The following is a 24,498-nucleotide window of genomic DNA, read 5'->3' on the forward strand; positions in this document are numbered from 1 at the left end:
GGTTTTATATTATCTCTCGGGAAACGGGCGAAACTACTCGCCGACGACAAACTTGGGCCTTTTGCCACGGATGGCGTCACTGAACTATTAAATACCGACATTAATTAACTGCAATTATTCATACAAATAAAGCTTTTCACAGATAAATATTAACATATACGTTAAATTACACTTGAAAAAACGAGATTCGTTGGCTAGGAAGAGTGATTTATGCTTGTAAGTAGGAAATTTCTCTCTTTAGTTATATGTGACGGAACTGGTTTGTTTTAACATTTATGACAGCAACTGAAGGCTCTCTCAAATGAGACGTAAGAAATTACAATTTTACGAATCTATTTATCAAGAAACAACAAATAAGTTTAAAGGTAAAGTGATACCCATGAAAGGTATACTAAGTGATGCATGATTAAAAAACTTGAGGCAGTAATTAAATATGAAGTAATAGGAAGCGTGGAGTAATTTAGTCCTATAGGCTTCAAATTTCATCTAAATTTCTTTCTCACTAAAAGATATACTTCTGGAATCTCCGAATACTTTCCAGTAGTACGAAAGAAATTTTTTACTAAATATAACAATGGTCTACGGTAGTGAACACACTCAATAACCTCGTCTGTGGTTGCTTTCTTATCGCTCTACTATTCAGCTTATATCGGTCCTGGTAGTTGACTGTGTTCTCGCAACTGTTCGCTCACCAAAAGACTCGGAATCATGAGTTGCATCGCGACATCCGCTCTCCACGATAAAAAACGTAGTCTTAGTTCCATTTAAACTAACAACAGTGAATACAAGCATTCTTTCTCATTTCCTAAAATAAATTCAGTTCATTCCGTAAAGACGTCTTTAACCTAACGCTTATGTAAAATGACTGAACTGTGTAATAAAACATTAATACATTCTCCACTTACACGTGATTGATAAGGCAGCTATAAGTTAAAACCGGAGATCAGTCATTTGGAGGACTCGAACCAGCTCTAATACATTGACAAATGATTAAACTTTAAGGCCTTCACCCCCACCTCCACCCCCGCAGGTAGGAAGCTCATGACGCACCTGGAGCAGGCGCCAAGTTATTATACTGCTATGTATACGTAGCCGCAATCCTAGTGTGAAATCAGTGAATCAGTTTGTCGTCACCAGGCTCGGTCTCAAGAAAAAGAAAATGGTAAACGCACGAAATATCGATGCATCGTTTATCGGCGATGTACAGGGCAAGGATATGCAAGTCGCGTATCTCACTGTCGACCGCCGCGCAACTTGTGACAGTTTAACCGCGTCTACCGAACAGGTTGGACGTAACGAATCCATTCACCGCACAACCGCTGTCTTCAACGAACTAGTATACTTTCACGATGTATCAGCCTGACGATCGATCTGAGGTCAATGACGATCTGAGTAATCACTTACGGCTGATCTCCATGACCAGGACCAAGGAACTGACCAAGATGACGCCAAAACAAGCGCAGGAGTTTCTGGACTCCTTTGACATTGTCCTGTCGGACTGCGATGGCGAGTGTTATAAATAAACGCATAAACGTAACAGTGGGCACGATTAGCTTAGGCTTCCAGGCATCCGATTGGTTTGGATCCAAGGGTAGATTGGTGATATCGCTTTTAATGTATCAGGTGTCCTCTGGAGGATAATGGACTCCATCCCTGGCGCGTTGCATACGATGTCTAGGCTTCAGGACATCGGGAAGAAGACCTACCTGGTGACCAACAACAGCACGCTCACCTTCGACCAATACTATCAAAAGATAAATAAATTTGGACTGGAATTGAAACCGGTGAGTACCTGAATATTGTAAGTATTGCGATCTGAATTGAATCTATCAAACAATGTACACGGCAGTTTCACGGAAAGAATCATTACGTAGAAAAAAAAATTGGAGTATAGGTACTTATTTAATTAAATTAACATTAATGCGTTTTGGGCACAAATAAAGAAAGAATTCACTCCTTTAAGTTCGATGTCTGGGTTAAATAATATTGACTGAACTACATCGTAAACGAAAAGTGAGTAGGGAAATCTCCTATTTCTTTGATGATTTTTCTTTCCATTTCGCGTGAAAGCTTTACCGGGAATCTCATAAATATTAGACTACGACGAGATACACATCTGTCTGTAACGCCTCTGCGCGACCTATTGTAATGTAAATTACATTTTAAAAAGAAAACCTTCGCTGCGAAGTCTCGAACTGTGGCAGTCTGTAGAATCACGTTCGTTCGGATAAAGCAACGATTATTTCGATTTATTACCGTTTTAACTATCTAGAATGTTTAATTCAAAATAGGTCAATGCAGATAAAATATAATCAGAACGTACCGTGATTGCACATACCTTGTTCTTATCTTAACATTAATTATTCGCTGTTGAATTTATTTCATATTCTATTGCGAACAAAGTACGAAATTATTGGAATACCGCGAACCGCTTAATTTACTGAAAGAGGACAGAAAATAATTTATATCTAGCGGTAGATATAATTTTAAACTACGCACAGTGCGTCGATTAATGGACAAAAATCGAAAAATGATGAATTTGCTAGAGCACAATTTAGCATTTTATTTTGTTACCTAGATGTCAATAGCTTCAAATTATTTGTGATTGCTAAGGAATCGCACTTATTTATAGTTATATGGCTACCTAATTGTAGCATATTATCACGCTCAGTTTCAGTTCGCAGTTTAGGATGGTACAATTTACTTCTTTTTTTTCCACTTAGTCTGTAGTAATATTCATTCTTCATAGCTCATTTTCTCTGTCATGGATTCCACTATTATGGGTATGTTTATTTCATAGCCGTTGCCTATATTAACAGTTTACTGATTATTAAAAAATTCTTATGCGCGAGATTCGAAATTAAATTTTAAAATAGACTTGAAAAAGAAACGTACAAAAATGTATCAGTGATTCTTTTATATTTGGTTCCTCTAACTTTATATTTCATGCAAACAATGTCCACTTTTGCTACTACCTGCTAATATTTGAGAAATAAATTTTTTTAGAACGAGTCGTTAAAATCAAGAATATTGAAATTGCTGAAAAGTGGATCTCGATAGAACAATGTAACAAAGTTAGCGGAATAAATATTGATAATAACCATTATAAATGACATAATAAATAATATAAGAAAGTTATGATTAAAAAAAATTAGAAACATATATTCGTTGCCTGTTATACTCTTAAATAATATTTATAAAATATTGTTTACCTTAAATCTATTGTTCATTTATTCTACATGTCGATATAAAATATAAACATGTCGATATAAAAAAATTAGAAACATATATTCGTTGCCTGTTATATTCTTAAATAATAGTTATAAAATATAGTTTACCTTAAATCTATTATTCATTTATTTTACATGTCGATATAAAATGATATTGATGAGCTATTAAATAGCCACGTATAGTTTCATTCTTTTGGTACCAGAATTAATAAAAAAATATCAATTTATTTATGTAAACATTCCAATGAAAATGTTTTAGCCGCTAATGTTTATTTAAATCCATTTTCTATGTTACCAAGCACGAACAAGTAAAAAAAATAAAATAAAAATATTATTTTTGTCCACGTTTGCCTATCATTCGCCGCACTGTGCGACGGTGGAAAGACTGAGCAAAATGCGACTTAATATAAAAGACACCTGAAAACATCTCAAATACCAACGCACAACGGAAACTCTGAGGGTGAAGGGAGATCCGCATTCAATTGGGCATCACGATTAAGGGGCCCCACGTGAAATGAGGCTCTGCACTGAAGGAAGATTCTACGTTTAAGAGTTGCTGTGCCTCATGAAGGAGGGAGCTTTTCTACCAATTGGTCCTAAGTACGAACTAAGTTTCCGCCAATTGGGCCTAAGAAGGGCACCACGCCTACAAAGGATCCCTGTCCAATGAAGTCTTGCGCTGGAAGAAGACACTAAGGTCATAGGAGCCTGGGTCTTAGGAGACCCCACGATTATAGGTGCCCACGTGGAATGGGGCCCTTCACTAAAGGAAAATTCTACGTTCTAGAGGGCCTATGCCTCACGAAGGAGGGAGTCTTTCGACCAATTAGGCCTTAGTACGCTTAGAAGGGCTCCACGCCTACAAATGATCCCTGTCTAATCAAGTCTTGCGCTGGAGGAAGACTCTAAGGTCACAGGAGTTTGGGCCTCAGGAGGTCCTACGCTTATAGGCTTCGACCATGGACTGCTCAAGCTATAGTGTAGTCCGTAACCAACATCTCCCATGTCAAAGTTACGAGTAAGCAGTTATGCGCAAGTGCTAGAGTCAATGGGCGATAGCTGTGGGGAATAGCGCGAATTGCAATTTTGGACGGTTGCCGAACTAGTCTTCGACCATTGGTCGAAGCTGCAGTCAGCCTGTCATCGAGATGGAATTTTTGGTATAGTTCTCGAATTCGACGCATGCGCATTAGCGTCATGTCTGACTTTTGGTATGAAGATGTTGGTTACGCTCTGCTCGGTGCATAAAGAGTAGCCTTGAGCAGTCCATGTATATGTGGTCGAAGCTTACAGGTGCCCACGTGGAATGGGGCCCTGCACTGTAGGAAGATTCTACGTTTAAGAGGACCTGTGGCTTACGAAGGAGGGAGCCTTTCTACCAATTGGGCCTAAGTACGAACTAAGTTTCCGCCAATTGGACCTAAGAAGGGCACCCACGCCTACGAAGGATCCCTGTCCAATGTACTCTTGCGCTGGAGGAAGACTCAAAAGTTAAATGAGTCTGAGCCTGAGGATTCTGAGCGACGCAGAAGAGGGCCTCCTCGACCAATTGCGTTTAAATAAGCATTAAAGGGGGCCCTTATCTAAAGAAACATTTCTGAATAACTATTTGGTTGTCTCAAAAGTTTCTTCCGTGACTTGCACTCAGTTATTTCATGTGGCAGTGTTTATATAAATAGACAACCTAATTTCTTAGATGTTAATGTTGTAACAGTAATGGAGCAAAATGAATCGTACCCGATTCAATAATATAACATTAGACATAAAATATTGTGTATGTATTACTTATTCATGAAATAGAAGAAACTTTTGGGACAACCTAATGGTTAACTCGATGAAAATTTGGAGAACATCACCGAGGATAATTTGTCGGTTAATTTAATTTTCTTTGTCTTGTAATACATTACTAATCTTGAAATGCGTTTAAAGGTCGTAATGTAACGTGGTACCGATTCACTAATGCTTCTTTTAAACGGGCTTATGAATTATTGAAACATCACGCGATGCAAAATGCTAATGTATCTGCTAGTCTTAAGTAGTTGAAATATAAATAATGAGATACTAATTTAGGGTTTTACGTTACACAAAACAAATGTAATAGATTTATTTTTAGATGGTCGGTAAATCTAAATTCAAAGCAGCACTCCGACCGTTTCACTTCTACGTAATTTAACGAATTTTTTACCTATGTTACATTACGCTTCGACTAAGAGAAATTAAATATACTTCTCAATTTTCAGGAACAAGTAATACTACCATCGAAGGTGGTCGGCTGGTACCTGAACAAAATTAACTTTCGCGGCGAGGTGTTCTTGATCGGCAGCGCGCAGTTTCGACAAGTTTTACTCGATCATGGGATCAAATTAACGCCAGAATGCGTGAGTAATACAATTATTTGCCAGGATTCGTTCTCTACGGAGAGCATAAAAAATTATTAACATTTCTGGTGTCTCATTTCAGCCAGATGTTCAAGAATGTGACCCAGTGAGGACGGTGAAGGCTGTACAAGATCGACCGTCGATCAAAGCAGTGGTAGTGGATTTTTCATTATTTTTCGATTGGGCAAAACTGGCTCTAGCAGTTTCTTGCCTGAAAAGGAAGGATGTTCTTTACATGGTGGGTGCTCTGGACGAATGGCTCGTGTGTGGACACGACAGGAGACTCATAGGTAATTGATTTTTTTAATCAGTATGGATTAAACCAATGCCAGCTAAATAATAATAATAATAATAAATGTATATAATAATTTGCGAGGCCCGGTGCAGAGAGCATTTCAGTTAAAAATATTTTAATTCAAAATTGCATATTTTTCATACAACTTTTACATTAGCTTAGAGCTTTAAATTAGAGTAACAACGAATCTCTATAGACACCTGTAATATTTATACAAGAAACACGACTGGTTAATATCAGGTTATTTAATAACCTCTATTTTCTCGTTAGGTCCTGGCCATCTGACTAATATAATTACGAAGGTGAGCGAACGAACGCCCATCGAGTGTGCGAAACCTAGCAACGCCCTGAAAGAATTCGTCATGGACAAGTGCGAAGTGCGGGACCCGAAACGATGTTTGTTCATCGGAGACACGTGAGTCAATTGTGTCACTTAATTAATTGAAATAATTCTATTATCAGAATTGAACATTTCGACGATACGTTCCAGGATAACTCACGACATGAAATTCGCAACGGTGTGCGGTTTTCAGAAGCTCTTCGTCAACACGGGCGTGGATAAAATCGAAGATGCGTTGCAATGCGAAGAGGCGGAACCAGATTACTATATTCCTAGTTTAGGTTTGCTGTATCCTATTATCGATTCCCTATACGGCGACTCTGCGAAACAGAAACACAGTTAACGACTGTTAACGGCATCAACAGTAGTAGTCTTTGTAGTTAGTAAAAATTCCATCTCGTTCGAGTGTAACGAATGTATGAGGTTGGGAAAAAGTTTTTAACGTAAATTCAAAATAAAGGAAAAGTTTCATTGCGCATTATAGATTCGTCGCATCAAATATTTTAGGGAAGTACAAATAGATGTTTCGTGAAGAAGTATATCGAACGAAGTGAATGAATTTTTGTAAGAACTTTTGCCTTGACATTAAGCAAAACTTGTCTGAAGAAAGGGGTTGCATGAGGTTAGGTCTCTTTTAAATTCATAAAAATGGTTACTCTAATGCTAGAATTATATTCTCGAGAAACTTTCACGCGACAAAGAGATTTTCAGACACCTACACCAAGAACGACTACTTTAATTTATCATTAACAAATCGTCGAAGAGAATACTTCCTCCTATTGTAATTCCTACACACGATCAATGAATGTTTACGTAAGTAAGTTTACGATGCAAACGTACAAAGTCACATAGTTATTATTACTACGCATTATATAATGTTCCTGCAATTCTTGACACGGGACTGTATTCGAAAGAAGCAATAAAAACTTATCTAAACGAAACATATTGTGCATTTCTATATTGTCACACGAGATTATCGTCCTCTAACCCTACCACAACTGCAGACCGTGGCAGAGAACTTCGATAAGCTCGGAATGCCAGTTACTGCTCCAGATAGACACGTGACACTTACGGAATTATCGTGACACTTACAATTAGAAAGGAAACGCTGAGCATGAGTTTAATGACCTGTAATTGTTGGGACACACTAAAACCTCCACAAATGGGGTTTGAAATTGTTGAGATACAATGCACATCGCATCCATTATGAGGCTTCTGGTAGAGTTAAGGAGTGGGGGATACAAGAAGGTATGGCGCAGTGGAAGCGGCTGTATGAGCTTAGCATGGTGTTAATTAATAATATATGTATTTAAACAAACTTCTATTATAATAACAGTACTCAACAGAAACATGATTGTATGGGACATGATTCTATGGGAACTTCAATTACTGTGACGATAAAAATGTAGCTAAACTATACCATAAATGTAGATGTCTTTATGGAACTGATTACGTGGAGAAGTCTATGAGCATGAGAAACTCTTCGTTCCATATTCGTAAGAGCAAAAAGGACGAGACCTGAAGAACAAGTGAAGCTGATGACGAAAGACACCGATGATAAGGATCTTCATGTCTAAGTGGACCTTCGTGTTAGCAATTACCTCCATAGTTGCACGTATCCCAGGACTTCAAGATTGTCCATTCGAAAGAATTATTTAATGCTGTATGCGCCAAATATCCTAGAGCTACCCACGTATACACCGACGGTTCCAAGAATAATCTTGGAACAGGAGCCTTTAGTCTTTACGCAGGATTTATAGATCAAATACGGAATGAATCCCTTCAATAGCATCTTCACAGCCGAAAGCTACGCACTCCTCTCAGCTCTCGAGTTTATCGATAAATCCCCTCACTCCGAATTTATCGTTTTTTCCGACTCCCTCTCCATCATCCTAAACATCCAAAACCCGAAGCAATCCATGGAAATTCACATAGCAATCCGAGAATTATGTGACAAACTAGCTAAACACGGGAAGACAACGACCATAGCATGGATCCCCTCTCATATGGACATACATGGGAATGTCATGGCCGACCTCGAAGCAAAAATCGCAACACTACAACCGCATAACCAAGCTACATATAACACTGCTTCAGACATTAATAAATATCTAAAGACACTATGGAAACAGTCGTGGAATCGAGCATGGATAAACTACAGAGCAAGTGCGCTCCATAAATCAATTAACAATTTCTTTGACCTCACAACAAATTCCAATTTCAACAGGAAACAGCAAACAGCAATTACTCGAATCAGGACCGGACACACCAAACTCTAACACTCTCACATTTTCAACAATAGTCCTCCCGCACTATGCGAAGCTTGCAACGAAACTATAACAGTCGACCATATCATCATAGAATGCAGGAAATACAGCTAGGTACGAAGAAGGTTAAATATTAAGGACGATTTCATAGAATCAACCACCTCAGCATCCTACCAGGAAGCACTGATAACATTCTGCGAGACCATCGGTATTCTCAACAGACTATAACAATCTCACGTAACCAGTCTCTTTTATCTTCGCTACAATTTCACCCATAAGGTGCAACTAAATTTGTCGACAGTCGCTAATAACCTCTGACGTTGATGCGACTTTAAACCTTAAGAGAAAAAAAAAAGAAAGAAAGAAAGAAAAGATTGTCCATTCAAGTTCTCCTGCAAAAGTAAAACCAATACTGTAGTCACGTCCCTAAGCATTCTCAAACTCGACTTTTCAATCGCTCTTAGCTTATTAACGACACGCCACGCTCGTGACGCGTTAGCTTCATGTAGACCAAGCCAGTTCCCAGAGCCACAGCTGATGGAAGAACGCAGAACTCGTGTAAAGCCGTACTGGAAAAATTAGACCACGATGAATCCCTTCGCGCTATCACCAGATATTCTTGGCAACTCCATCGAGATAAAAACTTAGCAGGTTTAAGAAAAAAAGTCTGCCACTAGACGCGCGATAAAGACGAACATCTACTATTCGCTGGCGCCGTTCGGTTAGCTCTTGGACGACTGGCGAACAGCGCACAATCGTCTGCAACGAAGGCCTGCGCCCGATAAACTCGTGGAGTGGGACAGAGACGATCGACGCGTTGCATAACACCACCGCTAGGAGTGCGAAATGAGCGTGGAACGTGGGTGAGCCTGTCACGCACAGTGTCCAAGAGGATCATCTCTTCCAGGTGGTCACTGGCATCGAGGAACATGCAAGGACATCCGGTGAGTCGATCGATCATAAGCAATTTTTTTATGTAGACATCGCAGTCAACGTGCTTCGTACGAAACCACGACGCTTAGCTAAATACAGTTGATAATTGGACGATCATAATTAAACTGCTGATGTTTCTATACTTATGATAAATGAAAACATTGGGAAATGTATGGGATTGCGCACGAATGCAGAAATATATAAAATATCAACGATAATGTACATTCTATATATATACAGTTTAAAAGATAAGACATGCTTTCATTTAACACTAAACCTACCGCGACCGGTCAAATAACCATTTTCAAACTTTTGTATGAATTATATATGAATTATATACAATTGTCTTATGCATTATTCAATTTAGTGAATAACGTTTGCATTAGATTGAAAGCAATGTCTCTAAGAGTAGTCGCTTGTTAAATCTTCAATCTTTGTATGAATCGATAATAACATGAATTTGCATAAACATTATCAGGCTAGTGATAATATAAAACATTTCGTGAGTTTAGGAAATGATAGAGTACATTAGAGTCGGAGGATTGAATTTTACGCTGTGTTACCGGCTTTCAAAACGATTGTTGAGCTGATTGATTCAGGTAGTCTAACAGATCGGTGTACGTTTTTTTACTTGAGCGAAGATAAGTCGACGAAGTATTCTCAGACTACTGCAATCAAGTCTAATTATATCTTAGAAGATTAGCGATTAAATTGATAAAGAAGTTCAGCCGCACAGTGAATGTCGTTTGTATAGTCCTCTGACAGCTGACTGGAACTTCTGCATTAATTAATTCAAACTGAATATTATTTATTCTGCGATAACCAGACTGTGGACTTCAAGAATTTATAATGTAAACAGATGTTATAGATAACCAAAAAGTATGTGCACTCACGGAAAAAGAAATAACGATATTATTATAATAATTGTAGAATATAAATTTTAACTAGCGATAAAAAAAAAAACAATTCTTCTTTAATCGCAAAAAACTTTCTGCTCAGGATTGGAGGCCGACAGTGGTGATAACGTGCAGTTTAGCGGTTGTTTTCGTGGTGGTCATGTGGAGCATACGAAAGAGATCCTCCTCGGATAAATCGAAAAGGGCGAAGGAGAAGGACGCGAAGGAGGACGAAGAAATCGAGGAAATCGACACTTCCAGTGGCGACGTTGACCACGAAGTCTACTTGGCGATCTGTCCGACCAATGATAACATTCCTGAGTTGCCCTATCCGAATTGGGTGAAAGTGGGTGAAATTCAAGAGTTGTACGCGTACCCTTTGAAGTCTGGACGAGGAAAGGCTGTCAAGGAATGCGATTTCACAGAGTTTGGGATCAGCATTGAGAGCAAAGGGCACTTCACCCTTCGAGATAGGTGATTAATTTTTCATTTGGATAGAGCTTGCTGGAGAACATTTTCATGGCTTGAACCTATTAAGGGGAGAGAGTCTGGTCCAGCTAATGTATTTTTCTAATGCAGATAATTTCCAGATATAATTAATTTTTGTTACTGAAACATTTTTTACATATAAGGGGACGTTCAAAGAAGAAAATTTGACGGTGTAGATTTAATTTGAATGTATATATATATATAGATATAGTAGTCGCAAGGAAAGGATTCGGTCAAAACGGTGGGACGCATAGCTTATCGAATTTTGATCCGATTCACTTGATTTAACGCCTAAATTGAAGGTAATTAAGTTTATATGCGTATGCACCTCGACTCTTAATGAATTATTATTATAGCATAAAGTTATTGGAAAATGACGGCCGACATGTATCGTTCATTTGCATATTTTTTGCCGCCATTTTTACAATTAACAATTCTTTTTTGCAAATTGAGGTTCATACGCATTTTACGTACCTACTAAAGAAAAAAATTTTCTGATTTTATCTATCAGATGTTTTCCCAGGGTTCCACGTATCCCACCGTTTTCACCGAATCCTTTCCTTGCGACTACTATATCTATTAGGTTGTCCCGAAAGTCTCTTTCGCGAGTTGCATTCAATTATTTTATGTGGTCGTGTTTATATAAATAGACAATATAATTTCATAGATATTCATGTTGTAACAGTAATGGAGCAAAATAAAATATTGCGCATGTATTACTTATTAATCAAGCGAAAGAAACTTTTGGGACAACCTAATATACAAATATACATTCAAATTAAATCTACACTGTCAAATTTTCTTCTTTGAACGTCCCTCTATATGTAGAAAAAGTTTCAATAACAAAAATTAATTATATCTGGAAATTCTCTCCCCTTAAATCCTATCTATGCTTGCCGATAGTTTATAATTGCAACCAGTGAAATTGTTATATTCTCCAGCTGTAGAGCTGATACGAAAAACTCATATTTAACATCTATAAATATCATGAGGTGTCACATGTTTGTTCGTCACGCTTGGAACGCGTCACTTTAGACCTACGTCTCTCGCTTAACATTCATTAACGATGCATAGCGAGCACCAAGTCCAATAGAATCGCCAGGGAGTTGACGAAGCGTATGTGTCACTCTATGTTATAGTTGTAAACACAATAGTAACACTGCTCGTCAGAATGTTTCTAGTGTACAACGAGGAAACTGGCCGCTTCCAGACTGGCAGGCAGTACCCAACGCTGATTTTGGTTAGCCTGTCCGCGGTGGACGAGACCAAGGTGAAACTCGAAGCCGTAGGGATGCCCAGCATGGTTTTCACGGTGCCAAAATGTTCAGACGAAAGCCCCGAAGCCGTTCAATGCACAATGTGGTGGGGAGAGCCGGTGAAGTGTATCGATTGTGGCTCAGAACCTGCTGAATGGTTATCAAGGTTCGAAGAAATTCGTATTCCGCACCAGGAACTCTTGCAATTAATTTCAAACTTTATACATATGACATACAATTATACAGGGTGTTCAGAAAAAAGCATTCGATATTTATATGGTGTATAGGGCATACTGTAGCGAGTAAAAAAGCTTTAGTAAACATAGGTCCAAAGATTAACCGTTTCTGAGATATAAAGATTTTTGTTTGCTAGTATCATCGTACAGCTAAGGCACTTCCATTGCCACGACCATACATAAAATGCATATCTGCCATTTCTTTACAAGAATAATACTCTGACATTTTCGCGATACTTAACACTTTCGTGATATCTAAATTGCCGATCCACAACTGACTAAATCTCAATGAAATCTACTGTCGGACTTGAATGGGAACATTCAGAACGCAATTTATAAACACCGACATAAACATCGCATGCGATGGAAGCAAGTAAGTCAATCGTGATACTAGCAAACAAAAATGTTTATATCTCAGAAACGGTTGACCTTTGGACCTATGTTTACTAAAGCTTTTTTACTCGGTACAGTGTGCCCTATACACCATATAAATATTGAATGCATTTTTGAACATCCTGTACAGAAAACATACATAAAACATACAGAATGTATGTTGAATATGTTCTAAATACAAGCACTATAATAATACCGTTATTTCATTTTGCTTGTGTGCACATATCTTGGTAACTTATTTTCGTTATGTTTGTCATTTATATTAGTTTATATAATAAATGTATAAAATCCTCGATCTATTAATAACACATGCTCGTTCCATTTAGATTTCTGACTGGAACGAATTCGGGGCTACGATTGGGCTGCGCCATGATGGACAAACGAAATATCACCGATGGCCCTTGGGAAAATTACACCAAGGTGTACAAGACGCTCAGAAACGAGGATACTGTAAGAATAGTAAATTAGAATTTAATCGGATCTAAAAATTGCAATCGATCGAACGTTTTGAGTGAAACGTACCTAGAGGGAACACGTTTCAGGGTTTATTCAGCGATCTGGCCAGTTACATGTTGATGACCACACGGTCCGTTGAGCTTCTAAACGAGAAACTGGAGATACCTGTACCTGCCTTACAATTCCGTCCGAATATTTTAGTCTCCACGGAAAAACCCTTCGAAGATGACAACTGGGAATGGATTAAAATTGGCAGACGAGCTGTGATCAGAAACGTCAAACCGTGTACGAGGTACGGCAGGAATTTATAGTCATTTATATTCATAGGTGGGGCATATAAATATGCACTGACGCATGAAAACACCCAAGCATGTTTTTAAAAAACATGTGATTCTTTCTTTCTTTTTCTTTATTTATAGTGTGGTCCTAACGGACCGTTTACACTTTTCCTGTAACGTTATATTTGAGTGATAGTCCTGTCGGACTATTAACACTTTTCTTGATCCGGTCTTGCTTGTGCGACTCACAAGTCTTACACATGTGCGTTTACAATTCACCAGTCTTACACATACTGTCGCTGGAAGGGATCTTGTGATGTCGTAAACCGAAACAGTAGTTATTGCTTTATTGGCCCAGGTAACTGATCCGTAGGACGACAGGGTGCCCAAGACTTGATGTTTGCTACGCGGGTTTTTCCAAATTGGAAAAACCGAAAACTCTTGACGATGATTGGTTAACCCCTTCTCGTGCCATTTAGCTCGTCGAAACTCGGACCCAAGCGGTAGACATCAAAGCGCGCTAAACAGACCAGACTGATGCTTGTAAACAATCGCGATACCCAAGTATCTCGTCGCGAGTCTGACTCGCGATATTCATGTTTGGGCCGAAATCTTCATCGCGAATCTGACTCGCTAAAGTACGGGAAGGGGTTAAACTAATGTTGAATTATAAACATATAATTTAACTTCAACAGAAATGAATCTAGCGTTGAGAGACACTGCCCTTTTCTCTGTAAGTTTAGAGTATTGGACTGGCACCACCAGGTCTGAAGACCCTTGACTGTTTGTCGTCGAAGGCCAGGGTAATGAACAGAGCGCAGGCAGAATTTTCTTTCTTTAAGTTGACGCTAGATTTCTCTTTCTCGTAGGCCTAGTTTTTCAGTTCAGTTCTCGTCCGTTCCTTGAACAGTAAACGTGTCCTTCCGAGCCGTTTGAATAAACGTAGAATTCAAACTTATTAAAAGGACTCATTTATTAAACCCATATTCCAATAACTAAGTTCCTACGTACCACAGTATTTTGAATAAGTAGTATTTGTCGTCATTATTATTAGCTTAAAACATAAATATTTGGATGAGTTTGATTAAACTAGACTATAACCTCCTTTCCCCTCCCCTAGAATGTACTTTACAAAACGAAATAGTCTTATGGTAATCGGTTCATGCATTACAGAATTATGTGTGAACATACATAAGAAAAAAGTTATTGAAATATGAACATCCTAATTCTGATACCATACGGCCCTGAACGAAAAGTCTAGCTCTGTCGTTGTCTAAAAAGGTGTCAGATTACTAATTGCGGTTGACTTAAGTGAGTGGACTCCCGTTCTGTCCTACTTTTGTCTCGACAATGCAAATTTGAGACCTCTCAACCGTCGTTTTCGCTAGATAAATGTTCAAACTTGTGCGCAAGATCCTAAGGTAGTCTACTTTTGCTTTTTTGTCTCATAATTAATAATATTCAGCAGTATTTCGCAATCAAAAGAAGCATTATGGTGGTGCGACAGTGGTGCCGCGTTGTCTGAGCTAACATACGCTGCTGAATATTGTTACGGCTATTTAGAGGTCTCAAATTTGCATTGTCGAGACAAAAATAGGACAGAACGCAAGCCCTTGCAGTCCCGTGTACGTATACAGTGGTGTGGAGCTGTGTGAGTGCGTACGAGAACATACAAGGGACAGGAGTCCATTCCCGTAAGTTGTAAAGATCGATGTCCGACCGACATTACGACCTCACAAGATCCCTTCCAGCGACAGTACAGTGTTTACAATTTACCAGTTCTACACATGTGTGTTTTTTTTTCATTACATTTACATTACATTTACATTTACAATTCGCATCGACAATCCTTCACACATCTGTTCAACACATTCTGTTGGGGCCCGCTGACACCCCTCTAGCTCGGGTACCTCGGGGTTGCTTAGCCCGTACTGTAGCTATACGAACACCGCTACAGCCCCTGAGGGCCCAAAACATGCGATTCTCCACTGGGGATCCTCCATGTCATTTTGCCTATGTCTAAAGGGCATGAATAATACGCTTGTTGCTATGTCAGGGACTACGGAACAAGGTGGGAGTAGTTGAGCGGCCATTTAATTTTAACTTTACAGTAATAAGGTGGAACTGGTGCATGTTTGGGATCAGAGTGACTCAGCAAGAGCAAATTACTAACAGAATGCACAATTCCAAAATAAAAAATTTCGTGATGTTCGCTACACGTTACAGGTGCAAATTTATTCGAGTGAACCCTGAATCTGGCATTATGGATGAACAGGAGCCGTCGAAAACGCTGAAAACGTATGGACATTCATTATTATTTTACTATGGTTCAGCTGAACGTGAGACAAATGCTCCATTTTTCAAAATTCACTTCTTAATGTAATAGTTGATTCTGGACGGACCTAATTAAAAGAGATATTAAAAATTTGAGGTTGAAACTTGCTGGGTTCTGAAGAAACCTTTATATTGATTATTTTCAAGGTTACCCGAGAGTTCCTATCTCGTGTAGAAAGGAATTTCATTTTTACAAATGATTTAATAATTTTATTAAAAATGTCAAGTCCCACTATTCCTCTCGGTAAATTTAATTTCGATTTCTCTCCAGTTTTCGAGAACTGATGGACCCGGAACGTGTTAAACTCGAGGGAAAAGTGCCAACGATTGGAATACTCTGCGGACTATACCTTTCTGGAAGAGTGAACATCGGAGACGAAGTTTTCGTGCACGTGCCTGACAATTCCTCCATAGAAACGCGTCAACCTGAAGAAACTGCAAACTAGAACTTAAAACCGACAAAAAAAAAAAAGAAGGTGCTTCCTATTGGCCTTTGACTTTGAAAGTAGGTTACTCACTAACGCGCGAGTAATAATCTAGAATATTGAAAGATACTTAAAAAATTGTTTCCTGAAAAATATAAGTACTCAAAGACAATACAATATACAATTTTTGATGACGAATTATTGTTGACAAGATGTTTAAACGAATATACGAATAAAGTATTGATTGTTACAAAAAGATTCGAGTATTTTACCAATTGCCAAAAACATGATAACATTTTATACAAGTTGAAACAGTGGAATTAATGTACGCTAATTACAAGTACGAAAGAACTTCTCCGTGATATGGTTTGGAAAATAATATTTATATGGTCTACATGGCAATCCATAATCCTCAACATTCCCTCAATTCCTTCCTACTTTCCGCTGAATTTATTTGTCTGAAAGAAGCTTAACATATCTGAAGACTTTAATTACGAACAAAGCCAGACCATGTTACGTCGAGACCGTTGTCGCATGGAGATTGTTCCCAAAATATTCCACCTATTTTTGAGCCTATTAAAACGCCAGAGACATTTCAGAGGAACACTGTAGGGTACAAAGGTAATTGCCTTTGAACGATGAACGACCACAATGACCAGAGATCTCGTGGGACGAAGAGATACGGCGTTTGGAGTAGGGAGGCCTGCCATGCTCTTTTCGTTATTCGTCCCTCTTTCTATCACTCCACACTCTGAAACACTCGACGCAACACGTTGCGTGCAATGTCGGTGTTTAAGTTGTTACGTGCAATGTCGGCGTTTAAGTTGTTGCATGCATTCGGCGTTGCGATTTTTTCACTGACAATAGTTTGTAGTCAGCAATCCAAGCCAGATGGTAAGTAAAATTACAACAGCATCGTATCAATTTTACCGCACGTGATTGCATTATCTTGAAAACGTTGATCAGTAGGTAGATCAAATATTCTCGTAGCGTTTCAGGCGACTCTGGGCCACATTAGACCTCAAGCTTCTCCAGAAGTCCAAGCAAAGGCGGCTGAAGGTGTCGCTGAGAGGCTACTAGGCGTAGAACGAGCCAAATTATTCGTTATGATCGTAGATCCCGATCTAGGACCTGTTGGAAAGGATACTTTCGCGGTAATTTAATTTTCTACTTTGAAAATACATCGGTAAAACAGTCACGTGTGCCATGGACGTTAGGTGTCCAGTAGTTTACTAAAGGAACTATAGATGGGGGTGTTCGGATAGTTCCTCTGGTTTAGTTTTGGATTTACGATAAGTGCCTTCAGCATAGACAACTGTTGACCCAATGATACGCTTTATCTCTACAGTGCTCGACCATGCATTTCACGAGATACCAATTCCACGATATCGTTGACTCACCGTGATTAGCATTGGCAATGACACTCTTCAATCACTGAATTAGATTATAGGACGGAGCTGGAGATATGGTATTTGCTGACTGCAATGTTTTTAATTTAATACTGTTATTATCTTTCCAAATAATCATGAATGATAATAACAGAACATTTCATAACAGCTAATTTAATACATGCAAGCAAATAGAACAAGACTATTGGAATAGTAGAATTCGAACTAACTGTTTTGGGGAAGCTACCATGTACCTCGATATTTGTTAAACAGATAAGGAAAACCAGCCACGATAGAATTGAGATCCGTGGCACCTCCGGTGTGACAGTTGCATGGGGCTTGCACTACTACCTGAAGAATTACTGCAACGTACACGTGTCGTGGGAGGGCAGTCAACTAGAGCTTCCAAATACATTACCAGACGTTCGCGTGAACGTCACTTCGAACGACAGGTTGCCTGCAAGTTACAGATCGTTAGCGACAGGCATTCCACTCTGCGTGATTCAATATACGAACCTTTGAACAGATTCAGGTACTACCAAAACGTGTGCACCGTGGGCTACAGTTCCGCATGGTGGCAGTGGGACCAATGGGAGAAGAACATCGACTGGATGGCCCTTAATGGAATCAATTTGGCGCTCGCGTTTAATGGCCAGGAGGCTATCTGGGAAAGGGTGTACCTAGAGATGAATCTAACCCGAGATGAAATGAATGAGCACTTCGGGGGGCCTGCTTTTTTACCTTGGTAGAGTTACAAGTCATGAAAAAATTGTAAACGCTATCAAAGCGTGACTTTTCAAGTACAGGGTGCGGCAGAAATAACTCCCACATTTTCAAAAACGATTGAAAAAAAATGGTACGAGATAACACCAGATTCTTCTTATTTCTTAAATCTAGATATAAAAAAGTTTTTACTTTATATTTTAAAAATTATGTCGTCCAAATGGTGGCCTTTACGGGCGATACACATTTGGAGTCGTTCTTGAAAGTTTTCCATCATTCTCGCTAGCATTTCGGAGGAAATCTTTTCAATTTCCTCTTGGATGACCTTCTTTAGTTCGTTCAAGAGCCAAGGACGATGTTTGAAAACCTCGGCCTTGAGGTATCTTCACAGAAAAAAGTCACGTGGACTTAAATCCGTCGAGCTACGGTCCATACAGGCCGTCGTCAGCGCGAAATTTTGCAGATGGTGTTTCCGGGTCGAGTGATTACTTTACGCGAAAGAGTTCCGTGGGCACCGTAGCTCGGCGGATTTAAGTCCATGTGACTTTTTTCTGTGGAGATACCCCAAGGCCGAGGTTCTCAAACATCGTCCTTGGTCCTTGAATGAACTAAAGGAGGCCATCCAAGAGGAAATTGAAAAGATTTCCTCCGAAATGCTAGCGAGAATGATGGAAAACTTTCAAGAACGACTCCAAATGTGTATCGCACGTAAAGCCCACCATTTGGATGACATAATTTTTAAAACAAAGTAAAAAAAACCTTTTCACATCTAGATTTAAGAAATAAAAAGTTTCTGGTGGTATCTCGTACCACTTTTCTTCAATCGTTTTTTAAAACGTGGGAGTTATTTCTGCCGCATTCCGTACAAGAATTCTGAACTGTCTGTTCAGGGCTAGAATGGGCAACATTCGAGGATGGGGTGGGCCTTTAAGTTCCTCCTGGCATGAGAAGTCGCTTCGTTTGCAGCATCAAATCCTTCGAAGGATGAGGGACCTTGGTATCATCCCTGTCCTGCCTGCGTTCGCAGGTCACGTGCCAAGAGCGTTCGCCAGACTATTTCCAAAGTCAAACATGACCAAAGGAGGCTCTTGGAACCAATTCACAGACAAGTATTGCTGGTAAGCAATGGCGAATCCGCAGATACATCGGGCAATTGTCATTTATTATAATTTGCAAAATAAAATGTGATTTCAGCCCTTACTTCCTGGAACCTACGGATCCATTGTTTCATGTGGTTGGAGAGAAATTTTTGAAAACGGTAATTGCGATTACCATTTCTAGAAAGGACATTTTGAAATTCGTATACGATTCTAGTTTATCTTTTATAGTACATCGAGGAGTTTGGAACAGATCATGTCTACAATTGCGACACTTTCAATGAGAATGAGCCGTACACCAGCGAGTTGAAGTTCCTGAGGAACGTGGGACATTCAGTTTTCTCAGCCATGAACAACGTTGACCCGAAAGCGATATGGTAACAGTGTTTCAAAAGAATATCGAGTAAATATTCGATGATTATGTCTTCTACGTCCGCAATTATCGTTTAAGGTTAATGCAAGGTTGGTTATTCGTCCACGACTTCGCATTCTGGACCCAGCCTAGGGTTCAAGCCTTTTTATCATCAGTACCAATCGTAAGTACTGGAAAATGAAACGCCATGTTATTTGAAGTTATTAAAAATTCCCTCCTACGGCAATGATACCAAGCTTGTATCTGAAACACTTAACTCGAAGTTGTTGTGACGTTTCAGGGAAGAATGATAATCTTGGACCTCCAATCTGAACAGTTTCCGCAGTACAACAGATTGAAGTCCTACTATGGCCAACCATTTATTTGGTGCATGCTGCACAACTTTGGCGGAACGTTGGGAATGTTTGGTTCCGCAAAAATTATAAACAATGTGAGTAAGACTCCAAGTGATTCGTGAAAAATGTAATTTATCACAAAACGATCAGAAGTATTTCCACTTTAGCGAGTTCTTGAAGCAAGAAACGCGAATGGTAGCACGATGATCGGTACTGGCCTAACGCCTGAAGGCATTAATCAGAACTACGTCGTCTATGATTTGATGAATGAGATGGCCTATCGTCGAAAACCTGTCAACTTAGATAACTGGTACGATTAGGAATTCATTCTGTGGTTGTTGGTCCATTTTAATTTCCCATGTTACTGTCTAATCGCATCAGGTTCGAAAATTACGCCAGTCGAAGATACGGAGCGTGGAACGAATACTCGTCTACTGCTTGGAAGGCTCTAGGAAGAACAGTGTACAACTTTGCTGGCACAGCAAAAGTGAGAGGTCGTTATGTTGTCACTCGACGTCCAAGTTTAAATCTGAAGCCATGGGTAAGTGGATTCTACTATCGACAAAAGAGGACATCACAGATATCTTCCAGACAATGATGTCTGTATGCAGGCTTGGTACAAACGCAACTCGTTTTTCGAAGCATGGAACGTGCTTCTTCGAGCAAGGTATGGAAGAGGCAACAGTTCCCTCTACCAACATGATGTGGTCGACGTGACGAGACAAGCTCTTCAGCTGAAAGCAGATGATATTTACTTAGATTTGATGGAATCCTTTAATAGGAAGAACGTCACCGCATTCAAGTATGTGTAAATTAATATACCGCATAAATTTCAACTGTATATTATAAACCTTATTAATATAACTTGCGTTCAGTTTACACGCTAAATTATTTCTGGAACTCTTCGATGACATGGAAACGATACTGGCTTCTGGAAGAGCTTTCCTGTTGGGCACTTGGCTGGAGGAAGCAAAGAGCCTGTCAACCAACAACGCAGAAAAACTGTTGTACGAATACAACGCCAGAAATCAGATTACTTTGTGGGGACCTAGGGGGGAAATTAGGGATTATGCGAACAAACAATGGTCCGGTGTCGTCGTAGATTATTTCAAGCCTCGTTGGCAAATTTTTATCGAAGCTCTCGAACTTTCCCTCGTTCAGAAGACAAGACTGAACGGCACGAAGATCAACGAGAGGATATTCAATCAAGTCGAGAAACCATTTATTGTCTCCCAAAAAGTCTACGCGACGGAAGCAAAAGGTATGGAAGGATTTTCAAATTTACATTGAATTAGATTAGCAATCAACATTCCATTATTGTTCTATTGCTATTAACCAATGTGACGATGACTTTTATTACAGGGAATTCCATTGACATAGCTATGAAAATTCTATCAAAGTGGCATAACTCATCGACATACGAAGGACTATCGTCTAGGGTTAGGAAGAATCAAAATAGGACAGGAAGGAAAAGGCAGTAATCAATTTGTAACTAATTTATAACATTTTATTACAAAAATAAATGAAATGCAGGACAAGTAAACTTTGTAAAGGTCATTATTATTCATAAAAGGACATTCTACCTGCGGATAAAATCACAGAATGAAATATTAATATTATTATTACAATATTCGACACTCGAAATAGAAGTACAGCAGATAGAAATCATAACTTAACCTACGGAGACTGTAAAAAGAAAACATGATTAACGATCTGATGTCTAGACATAAGAATTTTCAGCACCGTACAGTGCCTAGACAAATTTTCTACGCATTGAGGGAAACCATTAATTTTCTGTGTTCGTGTGGATAAATTAAATAATGGAAACTGTTACCGAAATTGATTGTCAAAAGATGAATGCACAATTCGCTCATTCAGCCAGGCGCAAATTCTCTATGCGTGACTACTACCATCAGGTGACTGTTCGTCTCTGGAATTTGAAATAGAAGTAACTGACCGTGTGTCAGTAATATAGAATCATTCACGTCTATTTGAAGAATAAGATACTCTCTATTAGAGTATTTTTTACTTCATTTTTAATCGAAACTGACCATGTGTCAGTAATACAGTGAACGCACGTGAAGTATCTGCGTCCGGCATCATGGCTGGTTGCATTCACTTAGGGGCAAACTCCTGGCACACAACTCTATAAAAAGTTTATCAATTGGGAAATAATTGAAGTTGCAATATGAACACATATTGTAGGGAGAAAGATCAAAGAATTTAAAATGGTTTTGGGTCAGACATTTTAATCTATCTTCGCAAGACCTTCGACATAGTAAAAATTACTCGATTCTATCACCAATCTCTACTATTATACATACAATTTAACCATGAGAGTGATCTTTCTTCGTACAATATGAATTCCGTGAATTCTGTTTTATTAATATATGCTAAGAAACATAGTAGACATCTAATACAAGGTACAAAATATTTGGTGTATTTTGTAATATTTACAGTAAGTAGACTGCGAATGTTTATGCAAATTCAAATTTTTAAAGATTCAGATGAAGTATTGAAATTCAAATGAAAGTATGTTGTATCTTTTAAACAATCTGACATGTATTTAAATCTTGATATTTTATATATATTTTTCCTTTCGTATTGCATCTATAAAAAGTCTAACATTGATATTTTAACATATATATATTTTTTTGCATTTATGCCCATCCCCGCACATTTTTCCATACTTTCACTTATCATAAATGCATAAACATCAGGAGCCTAGTAATCAGTGAGAAACACCTACAGGGTACAGTAGAGAGAGCGATTTCGCTTCATGTTCTAATTCAGCTATGACTTTCTTTTGAGTACGTCCCATAAGAATATCACAAATACAATTTAATCATCGCAATAACACATATACCCGTAAAAATGTATCGAAGAAGACCAATCGATGCAAAGGACACCCGTTTCTAATGTCATGAAGGAAATTCTTATCGCATCAAAGTAATACTTGTTCGTGGGAACGTTTTCAATTGTATGACTTTCATAAAATTACCAAGTGACTAGTATGTCTAATGCTTGTACATTATGTTTATATTATTTAAAAATGATGAAATATATACCTGAAAATGTTCGTACACCTTCAATGAGATATTGAAGGTTCTCACGAATGAATGACCATTACTTTGAAGCTTCGAATTATCATTGAAGTATACAATAAATTATGCATCGAGTTCGTGAGGTCTTCAGGAGATATGATCATCGAGAGTATCCGGTCGTGAGGTTCCGAAGATATCGGAAAAATTGAATACGGTTTTCATGGTCCCCCGGATTTAAGTAAGGTCCAACGAAATAACGAATCTGACATTTGGTTACGCATATTTGGTCGCGTGCTTAGTACTATGTAAAATAGCACTTAACTATTTACATTTCACGTAATCCAGAAGTCACGTGGATCAGAGATTACAATTTCTATGTACTGGGCCTAGAAAAAATTTTGATAAAAATAAAACATTTATATATTGAAAATTATTTCAATCCTTACCGTTGCGATTCGAAACGAGATGAAATATACAATCAATGCATCGCAAACATAACATACAAACTGCTTATAGAAAATATGTTTTCGAAGTTGTAGTGTACATTAAAATGAATCTGTTATATTAATAAAAACAACATAGAAATTGAACGGTAAATATTAAAATGGACATAAAACAAAATTTTTTCTAGACAGATATGTAAATGAAACTTAAGTCTAGCCGAAGGTATGAGAAATATTCTCATTGAATGGAAAAGTGCGAAACGATGCTTAATTACACCACACAACCAATAAAAACCATCGAAAACATTCGTTCCTGTAGCGCGATATACAAGAGAACCGATATATAAACGAGGTCGTTGTTTCACAGGCTAACCCATCAATCTTCATACAAAATACAACTACGGTGCATACAAAATTCGGTTAATTCTAGTAGAATGAGTACAGAAATAAATGTCCCTTATACAACTAGCACCACTAATGTACCATGGTAAAATACTTGCGTCTTTAACACTTACAGTATGTGGATTGAAAGAATGTCATGTGTGCTTGTGCTACAAAATTAGTAAGGCTAGAAGTAGAATTGACAGTAATTTCTGGATCCATTGTTTGTTCCCAATAATAAACTCCACCTGTAGATGTTATGTCATGATAAAATTCGTAGGTAAAACGTCCTTGCAAATAACATCGAACGATTACCGCGAATCCCAGTTAATTCATTCAACCTTGACTCCGATCTATTTTCATCCAACTAAAAATTTATCATCAAGAGTACACACAACAGATATCGCACTTAAAATTCTGTCAAATTACGAACCTAAAATATTCACTGCAGGATTTCTGATTAATTAGTGATTATTTTCTGTACAAACTTGGTCTACAAGAGGACACA

The 24,498-nt window shown here is 38.5% G+C and overlaps 3 protein-coding genes and 1 long non-coding RNA gene across 5 annotated transcripts; 3 read left to right on the forward strand and 1 right to left on the reverse strand.

Moving 5' to 3' along the window:
• Positions 1–353: 353 nt before the first annotated feature.
• On the reverse strand, positions 354–1,302 carry LOC128880124 (uncharacterized). Its single transcript, XR_008457759.1, has 3 exons — positions 1,173–1,302; positions 906–1,100; positions 354–805 (listed from the first exon to the last, which is right to left on the reverse strand). It is a non-coding gene; the product is annotated as an uncharacterized LOC128880124 (long non-coding RNA).
• On the forward strand, positions 1,211–8,881 carry LOC128880109 (uncharacterized). Its single transcript, XM_054129824.1, has 6 exons — positions 1,211–1,506; positions 1,624–1,784; positions 5,471–5,608; positions 5,691–5,898; positions 6,174–6,318; positions 6,394–8,881. Exons 1-6 carry the CDS (start codon positions 1,350–1,352, stop codon positions 6,584–6,586), a joined length of 1,002 nt encoding a protein of 333 aa, XP_053985799.1. The 5' UTR covers positions 1,211–1,349; the 3' UTR covers positions 6,587–8,881.
• A 139-nt stretch (positions 8,882–9,020) lies between these two features.
• Positions 9,021–16,256, forward strand: LOC128880107 (mitochondrial amidoxime-reducing component 1-like). 2 transcript variants are annotated; one of them, XM_054129820.1, is made up of 7 exons: positions 9,021–9,454; positions 10,443–10,813; positions 11,999–12,250; positions 13,040–13,163; positions 13,256–13,461; positions 15,674–15,745; positions 16,053–16,256. In XM_054129820.1, the coding sequence occupies exons 1-7, from the start codon at positions 9,440–9,442 to the stop codon at positions 16,225–16,227; spliced, it is 1,215 nt and encodes a 404-aa protein (XP_053985795.1). In that variant the 5' UTR covers positions 9,021–9,439; the 3' UTR covers positions 16,228–16,256. The 2 variants fall into 2 exon arrangements, with proteins under 2 accessions (XP_053985795.1, XP_053985796.1); XM_054129821.1 differs by lacking the exon at positions 15,674–15,745.
• A 697-nt stretch (positions 16,257–16,953) lies between these two features.
• On the forward strand, positions 16,954–24,491 carry LOC128880100 (alpha-N-acetylglucosaminidase). Its single transcript, XM_054129808.1, has 14 exons — positions 16,954–17,100; positions 17,197–17,360; positions 17,868–18,046; positions 18,121–18,339; positions 19,208–19,435; positions 19,512–19,575; positions 19,646–19,791; positions 19,866–19,950; positions 20,068–20,217; positions 20,290–20,432; positions 20,504–20,663; positions 20,734–20,924; positions 20,998–21,383; positions 21,485–24,491. The coding sequence occupies exons 1-14, from the start codon at positions 16,989–16,991 to the stop codon at positions 21,601–21,603; spliced, it is 2,346 nt and encodes a 781-aa protein (XP_053985783.1). The 5' UTR covers positions 16,954–16,988; the 3' UTR covers positions 21,604–24,491.
• Positions 24,492–24,498: the final 7 nt, after the last annotated feature.

This window comes from Hylaeus volcanicus, chromosome 7 (genome assembly GCF_026283585.1).
Source record: "Hylaeus volcanicus isolate JK05 chromosome 7, UHH_iyHylVolc1.0_haploid, whole genome shotgun sequence".
Lineage (NCBI taxonomy): Eukaryota > Metazoa > Arthropoda > Insecta > Hymenoptera > Colletidae > Hylaeus > Hylaeus volcanicus.

Bases quoted from the DNA above. Each gene is read 5' to 3' on its own strand.
- LOC128880109 (XM_054129824.1), top strand. From the start codon at position 1,350: ATGTATCAGCCTGACGATCGATCTGAGGTCAATGACGATCTGAGTAAT. The intron at 5,899-6,173 runs GTAATTGATTTT...TTTTCTCGTTAG, and splicing joins ACACGACAGGAGACTCATAG to GTCCTGGCCATCTGACTAAT. The intron at 6,319-6,393 runs GTGAGTCAATTG...GATACGTTCCAG, and splicing joins TGTTTGTTCATCGGAGACAC to GATAACTCACGACATGAAAT.
- LOC128880100 (XM_054129808.1), top strand. From the start codon at position 16,989: ATGTCGGTGTTTAAGTTGTTACGTGCAATGTCGGCGTTTAAGTTGTTG. The intron at 19,792-19,865 runs GTAACAGTGTTT...TTATCGTTTAAG, and splicing joins GTTGACCCGAAAGCGATATG to GTTAATGCAAGGTTGGTTAT. The intron at 20,664-20,733 runs GTAAGTGGATTC...GTCTGTATGCAG, and splicing joins GTTTAAATCTGAAGCCATGG to GCTTGGTACAAACGCAACTC.
- LOC128880107 (XM_054129820.1), top strand. The intron at 10,814-11,998 runs GTGATTAATTTT...ACTGCTCGTCAG, and splicing joins CACTTCACCCTTCGAGATAG to AATGTTTCTAGTGTACAACG. The intron at 13,164-13,255 runs GTAAGAATAGTA...AACACGTTTCAG, and splicing joins CGCTCAGAAACGAGGATACT to GGTTTATTCAGCGATCTGGC.